Below are 22,978 nucleotides of genomic sequence, written 5' to 3'. Positions count from 1 at the left end.
CCCGGGCGATAAGTGCCTAGCACTTGAGATCTACTCCCCCAAGGCGCTAACGGCTGGCGCGCCCAACTGAATTTCTAGGCCCTTGTATTTAAATCATTATGCCACACTGCTACATGAGAATTAGGTGACCATTAACACAGCCTGCAATATTTTTATAGACTAGAGGATCTCAATACTTGTAGTTTATCTAGTCTAGAAAAAGGTTAATTTGGAACCTCCGAAGGTTTGCTATACAATAATTGCAGTTAGAAAGAAAATACAAACATTATACTGGAGCTCTTATAATAGAAGTCTAAAGTTTTTTTCCTCTTTTTAAAAAAGTGAGCCCAGTATAACTTGTGTCTTTTATAGTTTCAACTTGTACATTAAAAATGTCCTGCCATACCTGTATTTTATTACAGGATCTCAGCACAAGATGTAACCCAAGTGTGTGGTGCTGCATTAAATCTTTTGCAACTTAAGTTTACAGAAAGTGAGCAGGCTAATACCAAGGCCCTGCTCAAAGTTTGCCATAAATATTTTCAAATACTTTCTAAAATATTATGTTCTAACTATCCAGTTATACTAATACAGATTTGAAATTGTAACCATTGCAACAAGAAAATCCATACATACCAAATTGGATGGAGTATCAGGTCTTGAAAAAAAGTACACTTTTTTTCCCTCCAGTTATTCATTTGATTAGGCTTTTATTCAGTTTTAAAACTTTTTTTTAAAAATCACTAGACAAAATTCACTGACTACCAAGGAAAAATATGATAATCAGTGTAATCCAAAATTAATTTTAAATATTGTAGTCCAAAGATACATTGATAGTAATCCAAAAAAGAGACACTGACTCATTATTTCAGCAATTCATTGACTTAGAAACAAGGAATTTGTAGGCTTATACTCACATAAAAAAGTAAATTACACAACACAAGAACAAAGCAGTTTGAAGAACAAGATTGAAGCAATCTTAATACAGTAATATGTATAGTAACTGTAGATCACAACAGGAGTCTTTTTAAAACCTCAGCAAAGGCGAGTCCACATCCACATTTTCCTTGTTTGTAGGGCTCAACATAATCAGAGGAGAGCTGAAATCTATAAGCTAAAATAGAATATTGTTTTACTTTTAGAAAAAGTTGAAGTACACAATAGAATCTTACAGCACAGGAGGCTGTCATTTGGTCAGTCATGCCTCTGCCAGCTCTTTGAAAGAGCTGTCCAAGTTAGTTCCACACCCCAGCTTTCTCCCCATAACCCTGCAAATTAGTCCTCAAGTACATGTCCCATTGCCTTTTGAAAGTTCCTATGGAATCTGCTACCACCACCCTTTCAAGTAGTGTTCCAGATCTTAACAACCCTCTGAAAAAAAAAGTTATCATTTCCCCTCTAGTTCTTTTGCCAATTATTTTAAATCTATGATCTCTGGTTACTGACCTACTTGCCAGAAGAAACAATTTCTCCCCACTTGCACTATTAAAGCCTCTCATAATTTTGAATATCTCTATTAGGTCTCTCCTTAACCATCTCTGCTCCAAGAACAACAATCCCAGCTTCTCCAATCTCTACGACTGGTAAGCCTCCTCTGTAACCTCTCCAAGGCCTCGACATCCTTCTTAAAGTGTGGTGCCCAGAATTGTACACAATACTCCAGCTGAGGCCCAACCAATGATTTGTAAAGGTTTAGCAAGACTTCCTTGTTTTTAGATTCAGTGCCCCCATTTATAAAGCAAAGTATCCCACACACTTTCTTAACTGCTTTATCAACTTGCCATGCCACCTTCAAAGATGTGAGTGTATGCATGCCCAGGTCCCTCTGCTCTTGCACACCCCTCAAGAGTACCATTTAAATTGTCCTGCCTCTTCATGTGGTTCCTCCCAAAATGCATTACTTCACACTTAGCCACATTAAATTGCATCAACCATGTGTCTGCCCAATTCACAAGTCTGTCTATGTCCTCCTGAAGTCAGTTACTATCCTCCTCACTATTTACTACAATGCCAAGTTTTGGATCATCCACAAACTTCAAAATTGTACTCCTATACCAAAATCCAGGTCATTTATATATAAAAGAAAAGCAACAGTCCTATTCAATATTCCCTCGAATTTTTGTTTGGGTGCACGGCCCCTAGTGTCAGCTGTGGCTCAGTTGGTAGTACCCTCACCTCCAAGGTCAGAAGGTTGTGGGTTCAAGTACCATTCCAGAGACTTGAGCACAAAATCTAGGCTGACACTCCAGTGCAATACTGAGTGAGTGCTGCACTGTCAGAGGTGCTGTCTTTCAGATGAGACATTAAACAAAGGTCCCATCTGCTCTCTTGGGTGGATGTAAAAGGTCCCATGGCACTATTTCAAAGAAAAATAGGGGAGTTATCCCCAGTGTCCTGGCCAATATTTATCCCTCAATCAACATCACCAAAAAAGGTTATCTGGTCATTATCACATTGCTGGTTGTGGGAGCTTGCTGTGTGCAAATTGGCTGCTATGTTTCTTACATTACAACAGACAGTACACTTCAAAAAGTACTTCATTGGCTGTAAAGCGCTTTGGGATGTCCTGAAAGACGCTAAATAAATGTAAGACTTTCTTTTATGGGCTGCACAGCCCATTCAAATTTCCGCACGTGTGGTTTTTCCATTGTAAAACAACCTGTGCGGGACCTTCAGACAGCTGCGAGGCCTGCACAGGACTGCTGGACAGCTGCGCGGCCATGATATTGGTCCCCAATACCGATCGCTGGGGTACTCCCCTGCATACTTCTCTCCAGCTAGAAAAATGCCTGTTCACCATTACTCTCTTCCTCCTATCCCTTAGCCAATTATGTACCCAAGTTACCATTGTCCCTCATCTCTTCCCTTTTTTCAATTGGAGTGTAACATTTTCAGACTTTCAGCTCTCGGGCACCACTCCCATATCCAAGGAGGATTGAAAGATTGTGGTCAGATCCTCTGCTATCTCTATCCTTGCTTCCCTCAGCAACCTAGGATGCATCCCATCTGGACCAGGTGATTTGTTAACTTTGAGTGATACCAACCTATTCAGCACCTCCTTTCTATCTATTTTCATCCTATTCAATATCTCTACTCTCTCCTCCTCTACTGCGACATTAACTTCATACTCATGAAGACAGATGCATAGTACGCATTCAGTACCTCAGTCAAGTCCTCTGCCTCTACAAGAAGATTTCCTTCTTTATCCTGAATCGGCCCCATCATTCCTTTAAATACCCTTTTACAGGTTTATAAAAGAATTTTGGGTTCCCGGTTATGTTACCCACCAACTTCTCATTCTCTTTGCCCTTGTATCCTTTTTCAATTTCCCCCTGCACTCTGTATTCTGCCTGGTTTTCTGCTGTATTCTGTACCTGACATTTGTCATAAACCTCCTTTTTGTTTTATTTTAACCTCCATTCCCTTTGACATCCAGTGAGCTCTAGCTTTGGATGCCCCATATTTCCTCCTTATGGGAATATGCTTGGTTTGTACCCGAACTCTCTGCCTTGAAGGCCTGCCATTGCTCATTTACTGTTTTTAGACAATCTTTGTTTCCAATCCACCTGTGCTGGCTCCTCAAAATCATTGAAATTAGCCATCTTCCAGTTGGGTATTTTCAACTTTGATTTTTCTTTGTCCCCTTTCATAACTACTACTAAAGACCTAATTCTATTATGATCACTATTACCCAAATGTTCTCCCACTGAAATGCACTCCACTTGCCCCACTTCATTCCTTAGAACTAGATCCAGCACTGGTTCTTTGTTGGACTAGAAACATTAAGAAAGTCCCCTGTACAAATTTTAGGAATTCTTCATCCTCCTTGCCCTTTACATTTCCCCCCAGTCTATTATAGGGTAATTAAAGTCCCCTACAGTTACTGCTATATTATTTTTACACTTCTCTGAAATATGCCTACAGATTTGCTCCTCTATCTCCTTCTCACTATTTGGGGTTCTATAGAAAACACCCAGCAATGTAACAGCTCCTTTTCCGTTCCTCAACTCTAACCAAACATTGAATCCTCTACTTTATAGTCCCTCTGTGAAACTGCAATATTAATCTTGATCAATACTGTCACTCACCACCCCCTTCCATTCTTTTTTCCTTCCCTATCCCTCCTGAATACATTGTAGCCAGGAATGTTTAGTTTCCATTCATGCCTACGTTTAAGCCAGGTCTCTGTTATAACCACTACATCATAAACCCATGTGGCAACTTGTGCCTGCAGCTTATCAACCTTATCTAACACTTCTTGCATTAACACACATGCATTCTGACACCATGGAAGACAAAAGCAAAGCAGACTACTCTGGCTCTTTCTACACTATCTATTTTGTTGCCGTTTGTCCCTCCTAGTTTTCTATGCACCTCGTCTCTCCTCTGCTGCTACGTCCTGGTTCCCCTCTCCCTGCCAAATTAGTTTAAACTCTCCCCCCATAGTACAAGGTAACCTCCCGCAAGGACATTGGCCCCAGCCCTGTTCAGGTGCAACCCATCCAACTCCCTCCTGCCTCAGAACTGGTCCCAATGCCCCAGGAATCTGAAGTCTTCCCTCCTGCATCACTTCTTCAGCCATACAGTCACTAGCATTATCTTCCTGTTTTGTACACACTAGCACATGGCAGAGAGTAATCCAGAGATCTTTGAGCTCCTGTTCTTTAATATCTTTCCTAGCTCCTGAAACTCTGCCTGTAGGACCTCAGCCCTGTTCCTACCCATGCCATTGGTTCAAACATGGACTACAACTTCTGGCTGTCCCACTTCCCATCACATCTAAGAGAGAAAAAAAAAAAGTTAACATTTCAGGTGTGAACCACAAAGGGAATACACCCAAAATATTAACCCACTTTTCTTTATACATTTTACAAAATAAGTGTCAGTTTGTCCAAGTGCTTGGCATTAAAAAGAAAGACTTGCATTTATATAGCACCTTTCACAACCACCGGACATCCCAAAGCACTTTACAGCCAATGAAGTATTTTTTGAAGTGTAGTAATATAGGAAACACGGCAGCCAATTTGCACACAGCAAGCTCCCACAACCAGATAATTAAAAAAAAAAAAAAAAAAATATTATTATTATTTTTTAAAGTGATGTTGGTTGAAGGGTAAATATTGACCAGGGCACCAGGGATAACTCCTACTCTTCTTCAAAATAGTGCCATGGGATCTTTTATGTCCACCTGAGAGAGCAGACGGGACCTCGGTTTAACGTCTCATCAGACAGTGCAGCACTTCCTCAGTACTGCACTGAGTGTGTCAGCCTAGATTTGTGCGCTTCAGTATCTGAACCCACAACCTTCTGACTCAGAGGAGAGGGTGCTACCAACTGAGCCGCAGCTGACATTATCTATTTTATATTGCTACTGTTGACTGGGTTAGGCAACATGGTGCTCAGTGGCTTGTCTGTAGGCCACTTAGGTGCATACCATGGAGCCACATATAAAGCACAAGTCAACATTCTTATTAATTTGCATACATTTGCAAGCTGGGGACACGAACCGATCTTGGTGTTCGGATTTAGGTTTTACCACCAATGAGATAATTCTTTCCAAACCTCCAGGTCCATGAAACTCAAGTCAGACCAATGAGTTAAAAAAGCACAAATAGAATCGTGTTGACTGGGCTTTGAAGGCCATGGACTATAGTTTGGATATCCCTGGCATATTAAATGTTAAATTTACAACAGATTCCTGTTCAAGCATCCTGAAACAAGCTAACCAATATCTAACTTACCAGTTCAACAATCTTCACTGGTGCAACTCTCTTTAGATCAGGAGTGTTTGAGAGATCAATAAGTAGGCGGTCTTCAATTTGCATATTTTTTGTATTAACTTCAACTAGAAGATTCTAGTGGAGAAAAAATTAATATGGATGAAAAGGAAGTATGAAATTGGTCTTATCCAATCAGTGGACAATTAATTGTTCAAATAGGCCAGGTAAGCAGTTTCAAAAATTATTCCATTAAATAAAAGCAGTGCATCAAATAGCTAAAAACATAAATACAGTGAACAGTTAGCTACCACAATGTTTATTAGATGACTAAAATAGAGAACACACACCCAGAAAGACATTCAAAATTTTTTAAATGAAGCCAACTTTCTAAAATCTACAATAGACATATTGCCACCTAAACAGGAAAAAAAATGCTGAAAATAGAACACTTAACAGAAAGCTTTCAGCTTGGGTGATAATGGAAGAATGAGTTGTGAACAGTTATCCATGCTGAACACCATTCTCTTCTCAAAGACAGGCTTACAGCCTATTTATTCAGTAGATGGCAGACAAAGTCGTACATTAGTTAGGTCGTCAAGTGTCAAAGTAAATTCGAGGGAACACATTAGCCAGTGGGGATGTTAGTGCAGTGATTGTGTTACTGGACCAGTAATCCAGAGGCCTTGACTAATAATCCAGAGAATTGAAAATAAAAAAAGATGGTATTAGTAAAAAGTGACCATGAAGCTGTTGGATTACCATAAATCGCCAACTGGTTTTCTAATGTCCTTTAGGGAAGAAACCCTGCTGGCCTTACCCAGTCTGGCCTATACACGACTCCAGTCCCACACAAACGGGTTTGACTTCCCTCTGAAATGGCCTAGCAAGCCACTCAGTTGAATGGAGCATATACACAGGTATGGACTAGTTGGGCCGAACGGCCCGTTTGTGCTGTAGATTCTATGCAAAACAACTACTTCGGTTCAAGGCAGCTGCCCACCACCACCTTCTCAAGGCAACTAGGAATGGGCAGGAAATGTTAGCTTTGCCAGAGAGTCAGCCACATCCTGAGAATTAATTTTTTTTAAATCCAAAAGATTTCATGGGCTGACTGATATCCTTTAGGTTTTAGAATGTTTCATCAAAGTTGATACTGCCGATCCCAAATTCAACAAAATTGTGCCTTTTGAAATTGGTCTTGGAACAATGAAAAGTTAATCATTCTAAAGTAGAATGCCACTAAATAAAGAGAATTTGAAAAATAGGCAAACAGCAGAGATAAGTTTTAATACAGTCAAATACGAATGTTGCTTCCACTTCCCAAAAGGAGACCCAGCAGGAAACAGGCAAGAATTTTCTGTTAAAGAAATATAGAATTCTAAAAGTCATATTTGATAGGAGAGGAAAGAATAGAAGAGTGGATAGATACAACAAACAGATGTGTTTAAAACAATTATACTCACAGGGTTACTAGCTAAAAAAGCATCTTTATAGTTAAGTAGCTTTATTATTGCAATATTAACATCCCTTGATCTATAGTGCATTCCATACCTCCTTGATTTGAGTCTCGGATGGCTGCTCTTTGGCAGTCTCTGGTTTATCAGGAGAGAAATCCAGAAAGCAAGGAACCAGAGGTGGAGATATTTCCTCTTTGGAGGAATCAGATGACCAAAGAGCCTGTGGCTTCCCTGACAGTTTCTGTTTACTACCGAGACAAAAACAGTTCATGGCAACAGGCTGTAAAATGTCTAAAATTGTAAACATTGAATTCCCCACAACCCCCCCCCACCCCCAGCAGCATCGCCATGACATGCTGCAAGCACATTCTCACTCCTTAGCTACAGACATCCAAAGCTAGTGGAAGACTTGCTGTGTATTAGTGTTGAATTCAGAGAAATCAATGCATCACTGAATGAGCCAAGCAAAAATTAAGTCACTGTCTCCAGTTATTCATGGTTGACACTTCAAAAGCACATTTTCATATTATATTCAAAATGCATTGCAAAATGGTGGAACTGGCTACCAGTGTATCTGGTGAAATATTTATGGCAGTATAATTGCAGTTTGTTAATGGGAGAGGAGGTAGAAGGAAAATGCAATTCAGCCCTTCATCAATACCCATTTTTCTTTTTAAATGTCTTGGAACAGTAGTTCCTGTAAGAGTCTGATGCACTCTCTATTGAATAAGATTTGTTTGAATTTCCTAATAAAGATACACAAACATATTTTTAAAAAAGATAACTATCTTCTGGTTAGCAAAAAAAAGCCAAAGCATACCAGAGATTTTAAAAACCTCTCGAAAACAAAATCTCTCACCTTGCCAGAATAGCGCCACTGGCTGACATACTACGGTTTCGATTAGCTGTAGTTTGATGAGATGATGGCCCAGGTCTTGGTTGTGTTCGGGGAGTAAATGCTGGTACACCCGACATGCAACGGTTTCGATTAGCTGTAGTTTGGTGAGATAATGACCCAGGTCTTGGTTGTGTTCGGGGAGTAAATGCTGGAACACCCGACATGCGACGATTTAATGGTGTAGGTAAAGCAGATAAATGTCTTGTGCCAGGCGTTACCGAAACTGGTCTGTTTAGCATGTTGGGTGTTTGCAGCAGTCCTCGAACAGGAGTTTTGTTTGGAGTACTAGCCACTATACCACTGATGAAAAGATTTAATGTGAAATTAGCAAGCTATAAACAAAATAGAGTAAAATACTTTTAATCCAATATTTGGAAGACAAACTTACTTTGAAACAAGGAAAACATTTCTACAACCTCACTCCCAAGACATTAAAACCTAGTGGGAACCAGCCACTTAACGGTGACCACATTTCTTCTCCAAATAAGACATTGAGAGGGCTGACCAAAGGATAGTCAGAGGTTGGGTTTAAGGAGAGTCTTAAAAGGACGAGAGGGAGGTGGCGAGGTTAAGGGAAGAGTTCCAGAGCATGGGGCCTAGGCAGCTGAATGCACAGCCAACAATGGTGGGGCAAAAAGGTGGTTGGGGGGGGGGGGTGGGGTGGAAGAGAGAGAGAATGCAGAAGAAGCCAGAGTCTACTCAATGGAGCATTGGTGGGTGTGTGTTAGAAAGAGAAGGATGGTGACAATGTTCCTGCATTGCAAGGTCCTGTGCAGGCTGCTCACTGGCTTTTATATTGTAGATACCGTGTACACACAAAAATTTGAATGGGCCGCTCATTGGGGGAGGCAGGCCACGCAGGAGGCAGTGCAGCCTACCCGGGGGGGGGGGGGGGGGGGGGGGGGCATTGGGTGGTTGCACCAGATAGGGAAAGGCAAGGCCATTAAGGAAGGTTAAAAATTAGAATAAAGACTTTTAAAAATGGAGCACTGGCGGTGTAGGAACCAATGTAGGTCAGCAAAGACGGGGTGACAGGTGAGCGCCACTTGGTGTGGAATAGAATAGGGGCAGAGTTTTGCCCTTGTTGATGTTATCGGAAGGTGAAGGATAGCAGACTGGCTAGGAGAGTACTGAAATAGTTCAGTATGGAGATGACAGACTGAGGGATGGAAAAGGGTTTCAGCAGCAGTTGAGTTGAGGTAAGTGCAAAACCTGGCAATATTCCAGAGATGGAGGTAGGCAGTTTTTGTGACAGAGGACATGAGATCGATAGCTCAGCTTGGTGTCCTATTTGATCTCAAGAGTGCAAACAGCATCCAAAGAGGGGAATGGGATGCATGGCAAGGGTATGGAGTTTGTGGCAGGGACTGAGGCCAATGGTTTTGATCTTTCCAAGGTTTAACTGGAGCAAATTGTGGCTCATTCAGGACTGAATGTCAGAAAAGCAGTCTGACAAGAGAGGGTCGTGCAGATGTCAAGAGAGCTGGTGCAGAGGTAGAGCTGACTGTTGTCAGTGTACATGTGGAAGCTGACCCCATGGCTCCAAATGATGTCACTAAGCGTCGGCATGTAAATAAGAGGAGGGTGCCAAGGATAGATCCTTGGGGGACATAACAGTGAAGGCGGCAGAGAGGCCATTGCTGAAGGTGCTCTGGCTACAATTTGATAGCCAAAAGTCAATCCAAGTGAGGGCAACTCCATTGAACTGAACAAAGGGGAGAGGCGTTGGAGGAGAATGGTGCGGTCGACTGTATAAAATGCTGCAGAGAGGTCAAAGAGGGATAGTGCAACACGGTCATAATCACAATGTCATTTGTGAATTTAGTTAGGACCATTTTGTTGCTGTGGCGGGGCAGAAACTTGATGGAGATTCAAATAGGATGTTATGGGAAAGATGGCCATAGATTTCAAAGGCAATACAAACACCTGTGAGGAAATAAGGTTTGGGATGGGCTAGTAGCTTGCAAAGACACAGAGGGGTTGAGCATGGGAGTTGAGGAGGAGGGTGATGGAGATTTGAAAAAAGGCTAGGCTGTGGGGAGTTTGAAAGTGCAGTTATCATGTACAATAGAATGTCAAAACAAGCATATATCAGGACATTCTCATTACCTTTCAACTGCACTGCAAGACAACAGCTTCTTTGGTTCTGTTATTTTTGGCCTTGTAGTTCCAGGTGAAGGCACTTAATGGGAGTTAATAAAACAATGAATAGACAAGTCAATAACCCTTCTGTAAACTTTTTTTGCCCCAGAATGCACAAAATGAAGCAGTCATATCCAACTGCAATAGTAAACAAGAATTGTACACATAAATCTCTCCCCTGCATGTTCCAAACCCTCAACCCCCTCTCCCAAAAAAGACAGGATACAAAAAAAATCTAAAAGAGCAGGTCCTCTCTTAGGTCCTATACACCAATGATAAGGTAAGCTTGAATCTAACAGTATAGATCTACTTTTGGGCTTTGGCTATAATCACTCTTACCTGTAATCTATTAAAAAATGTAAGGCAATTCTTAAAAGATGTCTACCAGAAAGAAACACATTTCCTGTAGCATTCAAATGTAATTGGATAACCAAGCAAAAAAAATTAAAATCTTGTTTTGGTAGATGCAGGTCGGTTAGAGAGGAATTATGATTCCCACACACACACACTATGTATTTTTCCACTTAACTACCTTCTATTTTCCACTGCAGACAATGAAAATTCAACAGCCAATTCCACTTGTGACAAATATTTCATGTACTTGATACAGTTTAAGTCTAGATTGACATAGTAAATGACATGAAAACCAGGTATTAAAATTACACAAGACCAAGATTTGTATATTTCAAACAATAAGTGTTTATATTTACCACTGGATCTTTTTGAAGCTTGACTAGGAACAATAGATGGCTTAGCCTTTGGGCACTGATCCCTCCCAAGTGCACTTCCGGCTTTGTTTGATTTGATTTTAGTATCAACCTTCATATTGGTTATTGAGCCAATTCTTTGTAAACCTTTATTGGACACAGTCTGCAGCACTGATCCTTGCTGATTCATCTTTCTAGGAGTGGTTAGTTTACAGCTATTTTCTGGTTTCACTAATTTAGTGTTTGGAACGTTGATTGCACATGTAGAACTTGACGACTTGCTCTTTGGGGCAGCAATTCTGCTGCCATTTTTTGGGGCTTGCAATTTTGATGAGTTTAAGGGCATGTTCAGGGACACTGCTGTAAGAGAAATTGAAAGTACTTAAACAAAAACTAAGGCAAGAAAACAGACTACTCTGAATTTGAATTACATAGCAAGAAATTACCTTTAGCAAATATTGCAGTAGCAGAATTTATCAGAGTAATTTTTTTTTTTTTTTTTTAAATAGCTTAACTCACCCTTTTATGTTAGCACTTGACACTGTATTCTAACTAACATTTTAAAATAAACTATTTTTCCAACCGTGACAATCCTGAACATATCAGTTAGTTCACCATATAATTTAGCCCATTATTTCACCTCCCCTCCATTACTCCAGAATGGGATTTTATATAATCAAGGGACTATGGGCAGAGTTTAGTAGATTTGAATTGCATTTTATAAAAAAAGACATGCCCTTTTGCACAAATAGCACTTTCAACCAATTATAAATTGCACTTTTCCATTCAATATAGTAGTTTCTCATTTGCACAACACCCCCTTTCCAAAATATATTACTTGGTGAAAGTGGGTGTGCTCACTCCCCACTATGAGTTACACTTTGGGGTAAGCATAAAGCAGAGACCCACCACTTCTCAGGAGGAAAATAAAGGAATTTGCAACATTCTTGTGCACTACTCAGTTCCAGAGCACTTCTGGAAGAGGCATGGGGTATGAAAGTCAAGAATTCCACCCCCATTGTTATAAGCGGAGAATGGCAAAGGGCTCATCATATTGCCCTGCACTTATGTTATAAAGTCTGGAACAGAGCTTACACAACTGCCAGTGGGAAATAAAAGAAAATATAGGAGGTTAGGTGCAGTCTACTTCATTGGATGCAGCTCAGCATTCATGTACAAACAAATAGTCTTCCTGTTGGGGAAAATTCAACGGGACAATGCTCCCTTAAGAGTTTAGTGCCATATTGAGGCCACAACATTCACAGATTAATGCACACACCCTTGATCTGGAAGCATATTTGATTTCTTCTGAAGAGCAGCTTACAAGAGAGGAGTTAATGTGAAACTCTGATTTTTTTTATTAAGTCAAAGAGAGGATCAGATAAGAAAAGGTGCTTTGCTACTGTAGATGTGTTTCTTTGAATGTAATCAATCTAACATTTTCATTTATTTGATCAACTTCCAACTAATGTATAATTCCAAAATGGGGTCTATACACAGATAGATAGGTCAAATATTGCCATGGCAAATAAGAGTGCCCCAGTGATTCCCATAGCCCCATTTGAATGGCTACCTATTCATTTACAGATGGAGGTTGAACAGGTAAAAATTAAAACCTTCTTGGTATTAATGTATAAAGTGTTGGAATAAGGTTCAACAATACATTAGGGGACTCAAATGATTAAAACCACACATTTTGTTTACAAGTCACAGCCACCTGCCTCAAACAGAACACTTTCCTTGGTCCTTTGAGGAATTTGAGAGAATGCTCATTCTAGAGAGCCACAAATGTTGTGTCCCTCTCTCTCCCCAGGAACAGAAGAGTTCCAGCACAATGCTTTTTATGCCACAAACTTTAATCTGGATCAAGATCTCTACATTTCATTGACTTGAAGAATTTTGTCTAATTGTCCCAAACAAGTCCAAAACCAAGTCCTACATGACCAAAGAAGGGTCCAACTTTTCTCTGGCTTTTCAGAATAGTAAGAGATTTGGATAGAAGAGGAGAAAGGTCAAAAGAAATTAGTAATTCAATGACTTGTAATATCATACAATCTTGATTAAACAGAAACTATACTTTTTAAAAAAAGTTAGTAGCAGTAACTGTTTGATAGAACTATGAAAATATTGTACAATCTTACTTTTTTGGACTGGGGTGTAGTGCTGCTGCACAGAAAACCTGCTACAGTACCAACTCTGCCAGAGAGCGTATTCCTGGGTGAATAGGGACACCGCAAATAGCAAGACTTGGTGCTTCCTAATTTTACAGCAATAGTGTTAACTTTTCAATGGGCATACAACAGAGCCCTGTAGGGGTATGAAGATAACTCCAATTTACTGATGTTCACCTAGTATCTACATCAGGTAATGGCGTGTCAAAAGTTAACAAGGCCCCTCAGTTTTTTTTTTTTTTTTTTAAGTAACATAATTTGAGATTGCATAGCATGAATTTAAAAGCAGTAGGCATGAAAAACAAAAACCATACTCCACCCAGTTGAGTTACTGGTTACAAAATGTTTCAAGATTGAAAATCCAACTTACCTCTGCCAGCAGTAGGGGAAGTGTGAAGACTAGAATGGAGACTGGATGTAGATGACGCAGTATGGTTGAGAGTTCTTACTGCCATACCAGCACCGCTCTTCTTCATAGAACTCGAAGCCTTAGACCCCAATACCTTTCGTAGGCTGAGCTACAATAAAACAAGTCTTTTTCCTCAGATTTTTAACAGTTAAAAAGAGGTTTTCCTCCTAAGCATAGGTGGTTCAAAGTTTCTCCCGCTCTGCTTGGTCTTACACAACTTTATGCTGCCCAGAGGGAAAGCCAGTGCAAACCAACAGTGCATTTTTGGCACTGCTAGCCTGTAAATCCCTTCCCCAAAACAAAATCTGTGGAGGGGCTGGAAAGTTGCAACAGCAATTTTGCATCAGTTGCAATCTACCCTGCAGAATAAATGGGGCAGACGATACAACAGACCCATACAATTACTGAGCCATTTATAAAATGGGCAGTAAACAACCCAAAGTCACATTTGTATTTTATTTTGAAAAGTAAAAATATGACTTGACTCTGCGTAACACTAGAATTCACAGCTCAGAGGTGGAAAGTAGTCCAGTGACCAAAATTCTTGGAACATACTCTGGCAATTCAGATAGTATCTGACCCCATCCCAACCAAATGCACTGGTGCACTGTAAAGGATTATTCAGTATAATTTATAACTAACACGATTAAACATTTTGCACCTAGCGCACCTCAGTTTGGTGCAGGAAAGTGTCAGCTGCACTTGCTGGGCTAAAAAAAGTCCCAACATGATATCTGAACCATTCAAAAAATAAATCACTTAACTGAACAATGTTGATCCACAAGACCACCCAAATAATCAAAAAACCAACAACTATCACAAAATAAATCACATTTCTTGAACTCTACTTTCTTGTTTTACTTGCAGGCAAATGTATACCATTAACATTTGCAACAAGCTAAAAATTATAATTTTGTTTACAAAATATTTAGTTAGAAATGCCTGGATAAATATTCTCCCACGTGACAAACTCTTCAGTCTGGTGCTGGAGCAGAAATTTGTGGTACTGAGGATTTCTAGCTCCCGTGCACAAATTCGGTGATGCATCACAGGAATAGTTTTCACCCCACTCCTGTGACAATTCCCAGAGTGTACCATGACGATACTAGAACAGGAGCAGACAATAGGAATGGCAAATCTATTAAAAACTTTATTAAGACCACAGCTGGAGTACAGTTTCCACACTATCTGAAGCAATAGAGATGGTACAGCACAGATTCACCAGCTTGCTGTCTGGTACAAGGAAATACAAATACAAAAAAAACCAACATGAAAAAGTGGGCTATTTTAGATTAGAACCAAGGAGATTGAGGTGATTTGACAGATGTTTAAAAAGAGTTAAAGATAGTTGGGACAGTGTAGATAGGAATAGTTTCCAGTGATGGAGGGGTCTAGAACAAGGGGGCATAAATAGGAGATTAAATGTAAAAGATTTAGGACAGAATAGGAGAAACTTAAAAAAATGGTTTTGATTGCTGTGGAATAAACTACCAATTGGTGACTGAAGTAGTAACTATGTCAGCACTTAGAGGAGATAGGTGGTTGAAGGAAGAGGGAATAAAGGCAGACACTGCTTGCATGGACTGGTTGGACCAAACAGCCTGTTTCTATGTTGCAATTTCTATGTAATTCTTTGTGCAAATCCCCACCTCATGGCAACTAGGCAGATTTACAAATAACTGCAGCATAAAAGGAGAGAATAAATATTTAAGTTTTCTTTTTAAAAAAGATACAATTTGAGCAATTAAATAACAATTCCGAGCCAGTGTCATTTGAAATTTTTTTTGGCATCACTGGGCCAGAGGGCAATTTGAGGCACTTTGATACTGAATTTAACGCCACTAGTGGAAACTCATTTTGGGGGAAGGAGAAACAAACTACTTGCACCTTAAGTAGATGCTACAATTCCAATTTTGGACAGTAGAACAAAAAAAACTAAGAAAAATAGCCTGGGGAAGGACAAATGTATTTGCATCTTAAATGAAGCTTTGGAGTTGCTTGAAAAAGTTCGTGGTTATGGTAGCAATGGGCAAGCCACTGTTGTGTTTATGCTGCAGCAGGATCACAACAAACAACAGAAACACTCCAGATCTTGCACTAGCCATAAACCATGCTACAAAAGATCTACTAGTACAAACTCTTGCATCTAACCAGCCCATCACACTTACTGAAATTGTTAACATTAAACAACTTAAGAGCAACAGGTAACATTAAATAACTTCTCTTTGATAAACTTCTAGTATTCTGATCTGAATTGCTTTGCTTTACCAAGATCAATAAAACTGTTTACCTTTTCAGATGTCATGAGATTTGTTGGTGCACATATTGGTGGTTCAACTGATGGAGCTTCCTTGAAAGTGGTGTTCTCAGTACAAGAAGCCACATCTTTATTGACTAATGAGGATGGAGTTCCACAGTTTTGTAAGGGCTGCATATAAGAGTTGGTTATCTGAACACCAGTTTTCTTAGGTGATTTTAACGGAAACCCAGGACGAGTATCTGAAGAAGAAACCTGAAGTTGCTTCTGGATTGCGGGTGGAAGTAACTTCAGTGAACTATCTTGAACTACAAAGGTTTCTCTTCTTAGACAACTTGGACTGCTAATACCCTTCAGAAGGGTTAGTTTTAATTTTGATTCCTCTATAAATTGTTCCACAAGTGAATTGTGAATCATTTTATTTTCCATTTTCGTAGACTTCCCCTCCACATGGTTTCCATAATGTTGTGCTAGTAAGTTGGCTTCTCTGAAAACTTCAACAAAATTGTCTGTGTTCAGAGGACTCCAACTCAGAGTTTCTGTTGACTTGAAACTTTTCTCTTCCTCACGATTTAAGTCAATACCAACAGCAACGCATTTTTCCACATGTCGAACTGGCCCAAGGAAAACTTCATCGTCATCACTTTTTCCACTAAGAAAAAAAACCTCCTAGTTTAAGATTGAAAAGTTATTATAAAATGTATAATTTCTTCAGTTTGAAGCTCAAACATTAAACTCCCTTAAGTTACGTGAACATACTGTATAGACTAAACTTTTAGTTAAACTGAACTCTGCTTCAAGGCTGTACGCCAACTGCAGCTAACTTGCTCCTAGACAATACCAATGTTGCTGAACCAGTTCTAGGACGTGGCCTGGGGACAGCTTTCTCTCGTCCCCCTCTCCTTCCCAGAGAGTGTCCGAGCTCCATTTTACACTTCTGCTCAGTAACACATTTGGAACAAATGTACACATTAAGTAGCCTAAAATCTTCTCCTTTCTGTTCCCAAATTATAACTATTTCCAGAGTAGGATGCCACAAGTGTAGGTTGCTCTCTGGTACCTCATCTAAGGACTGATGCTATATATAGGAGTCTAGACAGCAAGTGTGGGCAGGCTATTTGATTTGAAAGCATATGGGAATCCTGGGCTTTATAAATAGAGGCATAGAGTACAAAAGCCAGGAAGTTATGCTAAACCTATATAAAATACTAGTTTGGCCTCAGCTGGAGTATTGTGTCCAATTCTGGGCACCACACTTTAGGAAGCATGTGAATTCTTTGCAGAGGGTACAGAAGAGATTTACTAGAATGGTTCCAGGGATGAGGGAAGAGAGTTACGTGGATAGACTGGAGAAGCTGGGGTTGTTTTCCTCAGAGCAAAGGCGGTGAAGAGGAGATTTGATAGAGGTATTTAAAAGTCATGAAGGATTTAGATAGAGTAAATAAAGATAGATAAACTATTTCCAATGGCAGAAGGGTCAATAATGAGAGGGCACAGATTTAAGGTGATTGGCAAAAGAACCAGAGGCGACAGGAGGAAAACCTTTTTTTAATGCAACGAGTGGCTAGGATTTGAAATGCACTACCCGATAGGATGGTGGGTACAAATTCAATAGTAGCCTTCAAAAAGGGAATTGGATAAATACTTGGAGGAGAAAAAATTGCAGGGATAAGGAGAAAGAGCAGGGAAGTGGGACTAACGGGATTGCTCTTCGAAAAAGCCAGTGCAGACTCGATGGGCTGAATGGCCTCCTTCTGTGCTGTACCATTTGGAAATCTTGTGTTCGATTCCACACACAACCCCATTCTGGCTCAAAAAGTTTCCATTTATGACTACCCTCCATTTTGTGGTTGAAAATATTTTATAGCCAGTAGCATACCCCATCTCCCCAACTAGACCACAATCACCAATGTCTTTATATAGAACCCTATCAAATGCTTATTGCAATTGGAATGCGACAGTCACTGCATTTTGTTTGTCCATTACAGCAGTAACAAGCTCGAGAAATTGAACATTTTTACCTTCCAGGAGATAACAGAATGTCAAAGTCAGAATTCTCTTCAGACAAAAGGTTGAAATCTGAAAATACAAATTACATGCTGCTGAACTCATTGACAGAGACACGTAGAATACTAAATGAGAAGATATTAAAGAGAACATTTTTGCAACTTTAACTTTGAACTTCCCCATTTAAAAAAGATAACAGTACCCAAATAAATTGTAACATAATCCAGAGGGTAAAAAGGAATAACTATACATTTACCCCCATTTTAGTCTTTTCTTTTTCCTAAATTTTATGTTTTCAAACTACTAGTTGACAGCAGCTTTGGAGCAAAATCTCCTTTTCAACAATCTCTTGAATTGAGTGTGCACTAAACAACCCACCACCTCCAGTCCTCAAGATGATTATGAATGAGGAAAAACCCTGAAGTCCCACACTGCAGTATCCAATTGCTTCTTAAAATAAGTCTCTACTTTTCTATCCAGGAGTCCATTTCATGTATTCACCACTGTGTGAAGAGCTTCCCGATCTCTGTACTAAATTTACCTTTTAATGGTTTGAACCCATGACCCCTCGTCTTACTCTCGCAATTTATTTTTCTGGATTTACTTTCTCTATACCATTAACTTTCCTATATACACCTCTAAAATTGTACCTCTGGTGTGTTCTTTCAAGGCTGAAAAGTTAAGTTTCTACAGGTCTTTCCATATAACTCAGACCGTGGACGCTGAGATTAGACTTACAGCTTTTCTCTATATTGCATCCAAGACTTGAATCCCTTGTGTCCAAGACAGAAGGGATTCAACAACAACTTGCATTTATATAACACCTTTAATGTAGCAAAACGTCCCAAGAAATTCAAAGTCTGGACACAGTACTCAATGAGCAGAGACCTATGCAGTTTGATCAAGACTTTCTCTCTATTTAGCCAAATGCATCAGTTGGGCATGTTGAGCATCAAGTCTATAGGACTAAGGTTTCCCTCAACTTCTGCTTTAGCTATTTCAACACCATTCATGGAGTATGTGCGTTGTGCACTTTTCTTTTGTATGTGCAGTACTTTACTTCAGCATGTATTAACTTTCATCTGCCAGTCTTCTGTCCACTTGTACATTTTGTCATTTCTGAGCTCCCTCCGCCAATTGCAGTGCCCTTCCTAGTTTAGTATAATTTGCAAATTTGATTTGACCAATTTGCATACAATTTCAGAGCCCAAGTCATTGATGTAAATTAGAAACAGTAGTGGCCCAACAAGGACCAAAGTGGCACCAACATTTATACCCCCCTCACTCACCCCACCCCAATCTTGATATAGCTCCGTCAACAAGTACCCGTTGTTTCCTACCCTTCAGCCAATTTCTTATCCACTCTCAAGATGTATCCCAGATTCCTACAACTTTGGCCTTAACTAATATCTCTGAGATTTGAATCCCATCAGCATGAGCTGGTTAGGATGAACCAGGTTCCAAAGGCAAAAGGCTAGTGTCTAACCCACTGAGCTCCCTCTTACTGCCTTTTGATGAAGGCATGGCACTTTTTATTTGGAAAGAAGCACAAGCTAATTAAAGCCATCTGTGTTCCAGAGATCAAACTCAGCTGAAAAGGAATCTGTCCTGTATGGTTGGATTGCTACAAGATATCCCAAATAACAAAGTTATACTACCACGGTCAGTTTGCAAATCCATTTCTTATATTGATCTCTGCAGCAGGTGGAAACCGAGGATTCAGTTTTCAAGCACTGTAAGAGAACACAAGTAAATACAAACAGTAAAGATGATGAAAAAAAAGTATATTTTTCAGGAAATTACAATCCTGACTATTCATATGTACACAAGCAATTTAATCCCAGAAACTGCTTATATTTTATTTACACCATCACATCTCCATGCCCCATTGCTCACATGAGTTAGAGGATATACTGCTTTATCCCATGTAATGTTACAATATAGATTAGGGTCACTAATTTAGTGATTATACCGCGATAGTGCCAAATGCTATTTTCGGGTCTAATTCTATGGGCATATTTGTGGAAATTGTCAAACAATGGCCTTGATCATTATATGCCCATTTAAAATATGTAGTTCATTTTATGTTAGTCCAAAGCCCAGGAGAGGTTCTAGGATGCAAGCAAGTTGGAGCTAGGTGGTAGATACTACATGTAGCAGTACTGATAAGTGGAGCGAGCCAAGTAGTTAGGTTCTGACGAAAGGTCATCGACCTGAAGCGTTAACTCCGTTTCTCTTCACAGATGCTACCTGACCATCTCCAGCATTTTCTGTTTTTATTTCAGATTTCCAGCATCTGCAGTATTTTCTTTTTGTAGTTAGGTCGTAGTGTTGGGAGGGTGATGGTGTAGGGTGGCAAGAGCAGAGGGTGCGAGAGCATTGGGGAGGTGGTTGTTGGGTATGGCACCAGAAAGTCAAAGTTTCTGATGGACAGTAAAAGTCAGGACATTAAGTTTTCTGACGCTCAATATCAGACTGTGTTGGGAACAGGTAACAAGTTTTGCCATAAATCATAGACCCATGTTTCCATGGCATAGACAGAAAGGTACAGAAGTACTGTTACCAACTAGTATTGATTTGTACTCTGTAAATAAATATGATTTTTTAAAGCCACAACATTACACAACAGATGACTTTGGTTAAAGTTTAAATATACAGAAAGCCATCATAACCACACACATTCAAGCCCAACACAAGAATAGGCTATTTGGATTTATCATAAAAAGAGATAAGAATTAGCACTAGTAGTAGCAATTTATTTAACACATCAAAGCAAGTACTTTTTCATTAAAATTCTCAAAACCACTACTTTCTTAGGATCTCCCTAAAGTACCCATCCACATGTTTTATCTTATCATATTGCCACTCTGGTCTTGGTTGTTTAAATCTACTCCTCTATTAGTAGCATCTCTCACTAGTCTATTTTCTTTCTCTCTTTGGCCCTTAGCCTTCCACAATACCTAAACATTGATTTTTAAGCCAACTTGGAAGTCTGACAGAGAACACGTTTTTACATCACTTCCAACCAACTTCAGGCCTATTCAGAACACGTCTTCTGCACTGAAATTAAAATACATGTAAAACCCTTTAAATAGTAATAAACACACACATTAAACTCATTTTGTTGCAATAACAAACCACTCCATATTCAAAAAGCAAAATACTGCAGATGCTGGAAATCTGAAATAAAATCAGAAAATGCTGGAAATACTCAGCAGGTCAGGCAGCATCTGTAAAGAGAGAAAGAGTTAGCGCTTCAAGTCAATGACCCTGCGTCAGAACTGAAAAAAGTTGGAGATGTAACAGGTTTTTAATCAAGTGTAGGGGCAGAGGGAGGGAAGAACAAAAGGGAAAGTCTGTGCTAGGATGGGAGGCAGGAGAGATTAAGAGACAAAAGGGATGATGGTGCAAGGCATGTGAAGATGGTAATAGGACAAGTTAAAAAACAAAAAGATGACTCTAGACTCCATATTCATCCTTACTTAATAACAGCCACTAGTAAAGTCACCTTGTCCTGAACAATAGTACACGACACTAATCTGGGGTGTCCCTCCTCCTCCTCCCCCAGACCAAGCAGCACACAGCTTTAACGCTTCTCCTCTCCCCAGACAACATTCAAGGATGGCTCCCACAGTGAAGTGCATCACACACTGCACTGCTAAACCATGCACACCAGAAGATCCCCGGCCACAGTTCAAAGTTAAGTGACTGGCAAGTGTGCAACAGTAGTGAAAGTACAACCCGCCTCAGTGCGTGGGGCTAAAGAGAAGCAGTTGCTGAACCCAATCCAGTGCCTGCAGCTTTGGACAGGGCGAGCACAGGGTCAGGCTTGGCCGGGATGCCGCTGGCCCTCCTCCCCCCAATAATGTCTGACCACCCGGTTCTCACCAGCGCTCAGCCTCTCCCGGAACCTCTCTCACTCTCTCCCCACACTAACGGCAGCTTTCTTCTTTCGCCCCCTCGCCGATATTTTAAATTCACTCACGCGTCAAAAATGCTCACTGCTCATTGGCGGATTTAAAGGCGGCCGTTGCGACTCGGCACTTGCTGCGCCTGCGCCGCGCTGACAATGCCTTCTGGGAGATGTAGTTCCCCGGTTGGTGCATGCGCAGTTCCGATCTCCGGCGGGCGCGTGTCCTCTTTTTGTGCAACCCATGAACTGTAACTTGAAAAAAAATTAAATGAAACTTAACAAATCATTATAAAACCAAATTCTGATTTGATTTGTTAACATTTATTTAAAGTTCTATTAGTTACAGTTTATTTGTTTATTTTTGATTGGTGCTACCAAAAAAGGAACAAATCATTATAAAATTCTATTCCCAGGGTGATAAAAGAAAGACTTCCATTTATATAGCGCCTTTCACGACCACCAGACGTCTCACTTTACAGCCAATGAAGTAATGTGGGAAACACAACAGCCAGTTTGCGCACAGCAAGCTCCCACAAACAGCAATGTGATAATGACCAGATAATCTGTTTTGTTATGTTGATTGAGGGATAAATATTGGCCAGGACATCAGGGATAACTCCCCTGCTCTTCTTGGAAATAGTGTCATGGGATCTTTCACATCCACCTGAGAGAGCAGACGGGGCCTCGGTTTAACATCTCATCCAAAATACGGCACCTCTGACAGTGCAGCACTTCACTGGAGTGTCAGCCTAGATTTTTGTGCTCCATTCCCTGGAGGGGGACTTGAACCCACAACTTTCTGACTCAGAGGCGAGTGTGCTACCAACTGAGCCACAGCTGACACTGATGACGCACTCCAGTCCCTGCAGTCTCCACCAGTCCCGGAAGGCCTCGAGTGTGCCGGCGGACACCGCGTGCTCCATCTCCAGGGCCACCCGGGCGCGAACATGGCCGCGGAAGAGAGGCAGGCAATCTGGCTGAACGACCCCCTCGACCGCCCGCTGCCTGGACCAATTGATGGCTTTTTTAGCCAGGCCCAGGAACAGACCCACGAGGAGGTCCTCCAACCTACCTGCTACCCTCTGCACCGGGTGACCGTAGATCAAGAGCGTGGGACTGAAGTGCAACCAAAAATCGAGGAGCAGCCCCTTCAAGTAATGAAAGAGGGGCTGCAACCTCTCACACTCCATGCAAACATGAAACACGGGCTCCTCCAGGCCGCAGAAAATGCAGGCGGCCTGGGAGTCTGTGAACCTATTTAAAACCATATTGCACGGGACTGCTTCGTGCAACACCCTCCAGGCCAAGTCCCCGATAG

General features: G+C 40.6%; 1 protein-coding gene across 5 annotated transcripts; it reads right to left on the bottom strand.

The window, feature by feature from the left end:
* Window positions 1-596: 596 nt before the first annotated feature.
* gtse1 (G-2 and S-phase expressed 1) lies at window positions 597-21,913 on the bottom strand. 5 transcript variants are annotated; one of them, XM_086010264.1, is made up of 11 exons: window positions 21,636-21,722; window positions 19,406-19,480; window positions 17,762-17,819; window positions 15,774-16,392; window positions 13,445-13,592; window positions 10,907-11,260; window positions 10,164-10,236; window positions 8,016-8,354; window positions 7,251-7,404; window positions 5,721-5,834; window positions 597-1,093 (listed from the first exon to the last, which is right to left on the bottom strand). In XM_086010264.1, exons 2-11 carry the CDS (start codon window positions 19,425-19,427, stop codon window positions 1,007-1,009), a joined length of 1,968 nt encoding a protein of 655 aa, XP_085866390.1. In that variant the 5' UTR covers window positions 19,428-19,480; window positions 21,636-21,722; the 3' UTR covers window positions 597-1,006. The 5 variants fall into 5 exon arrangements, with proteins under 5 accessions (XP_085866390.1, XP_085866387.1, XP_085866389.1 ...); XM_086010261.1 differs by lacking the exon at window positions 21,636-21,722 and adding an exon at window positions 21,733-21,913 and having other exon boundaries at window positions 610-1,093; window positions 10,907-11,263; XM_086010263.1 differs by lacking the exon at window positions 21,636-21,722 and adding an exon at window positions 21,733-21,912 and having other exon boundaries at window positions 611-1,093; window positions 10,907-11,263; window positions 19,409-19,480.
* Window positions 21,914-22,978: the final 1,065 nt, after the last annotated feature.

The sequence above is a fragment of the Somniosus microcephalus genome, chromosome 17 (assembly GCF_052327205.1).
Source record: "Somniosus microcephalus isolate GS21.2 chromosome 17, FLI_Smic_1.0, whole genome shotgun sequence".
Lineage (NCBI taxonomy): Eukaryota > Metazoa > Chordata > Chondrichthyes > Squaliformes > Somniosidae > Somniosus > Somniosus microcephalus.
This window is presented reverse-complemented; position numbering and strand designations above follow the sequence as displayed.

Coding starts and splice junctions, on each gene's coding strand:
- gtse1 (XM_086010261.1), bottom strand. CDS start 19,427: ATGGATTTGCAAACTGACCGTG. Junction 10,237..10,906: donor AGCTTCAAAAAGATCCAGTG/GTAAATATAAAC, acceptor ACTCCCATTAAG/TGCCTTCACCTGGAACTACA. Junction 5,835..7,250: donor CCGAGACTCAAATCAAGGAG/GTATGGAATGCA, acceptor TTTCTCCACTAG/AATCTTCTAGTTGAAGTTAA.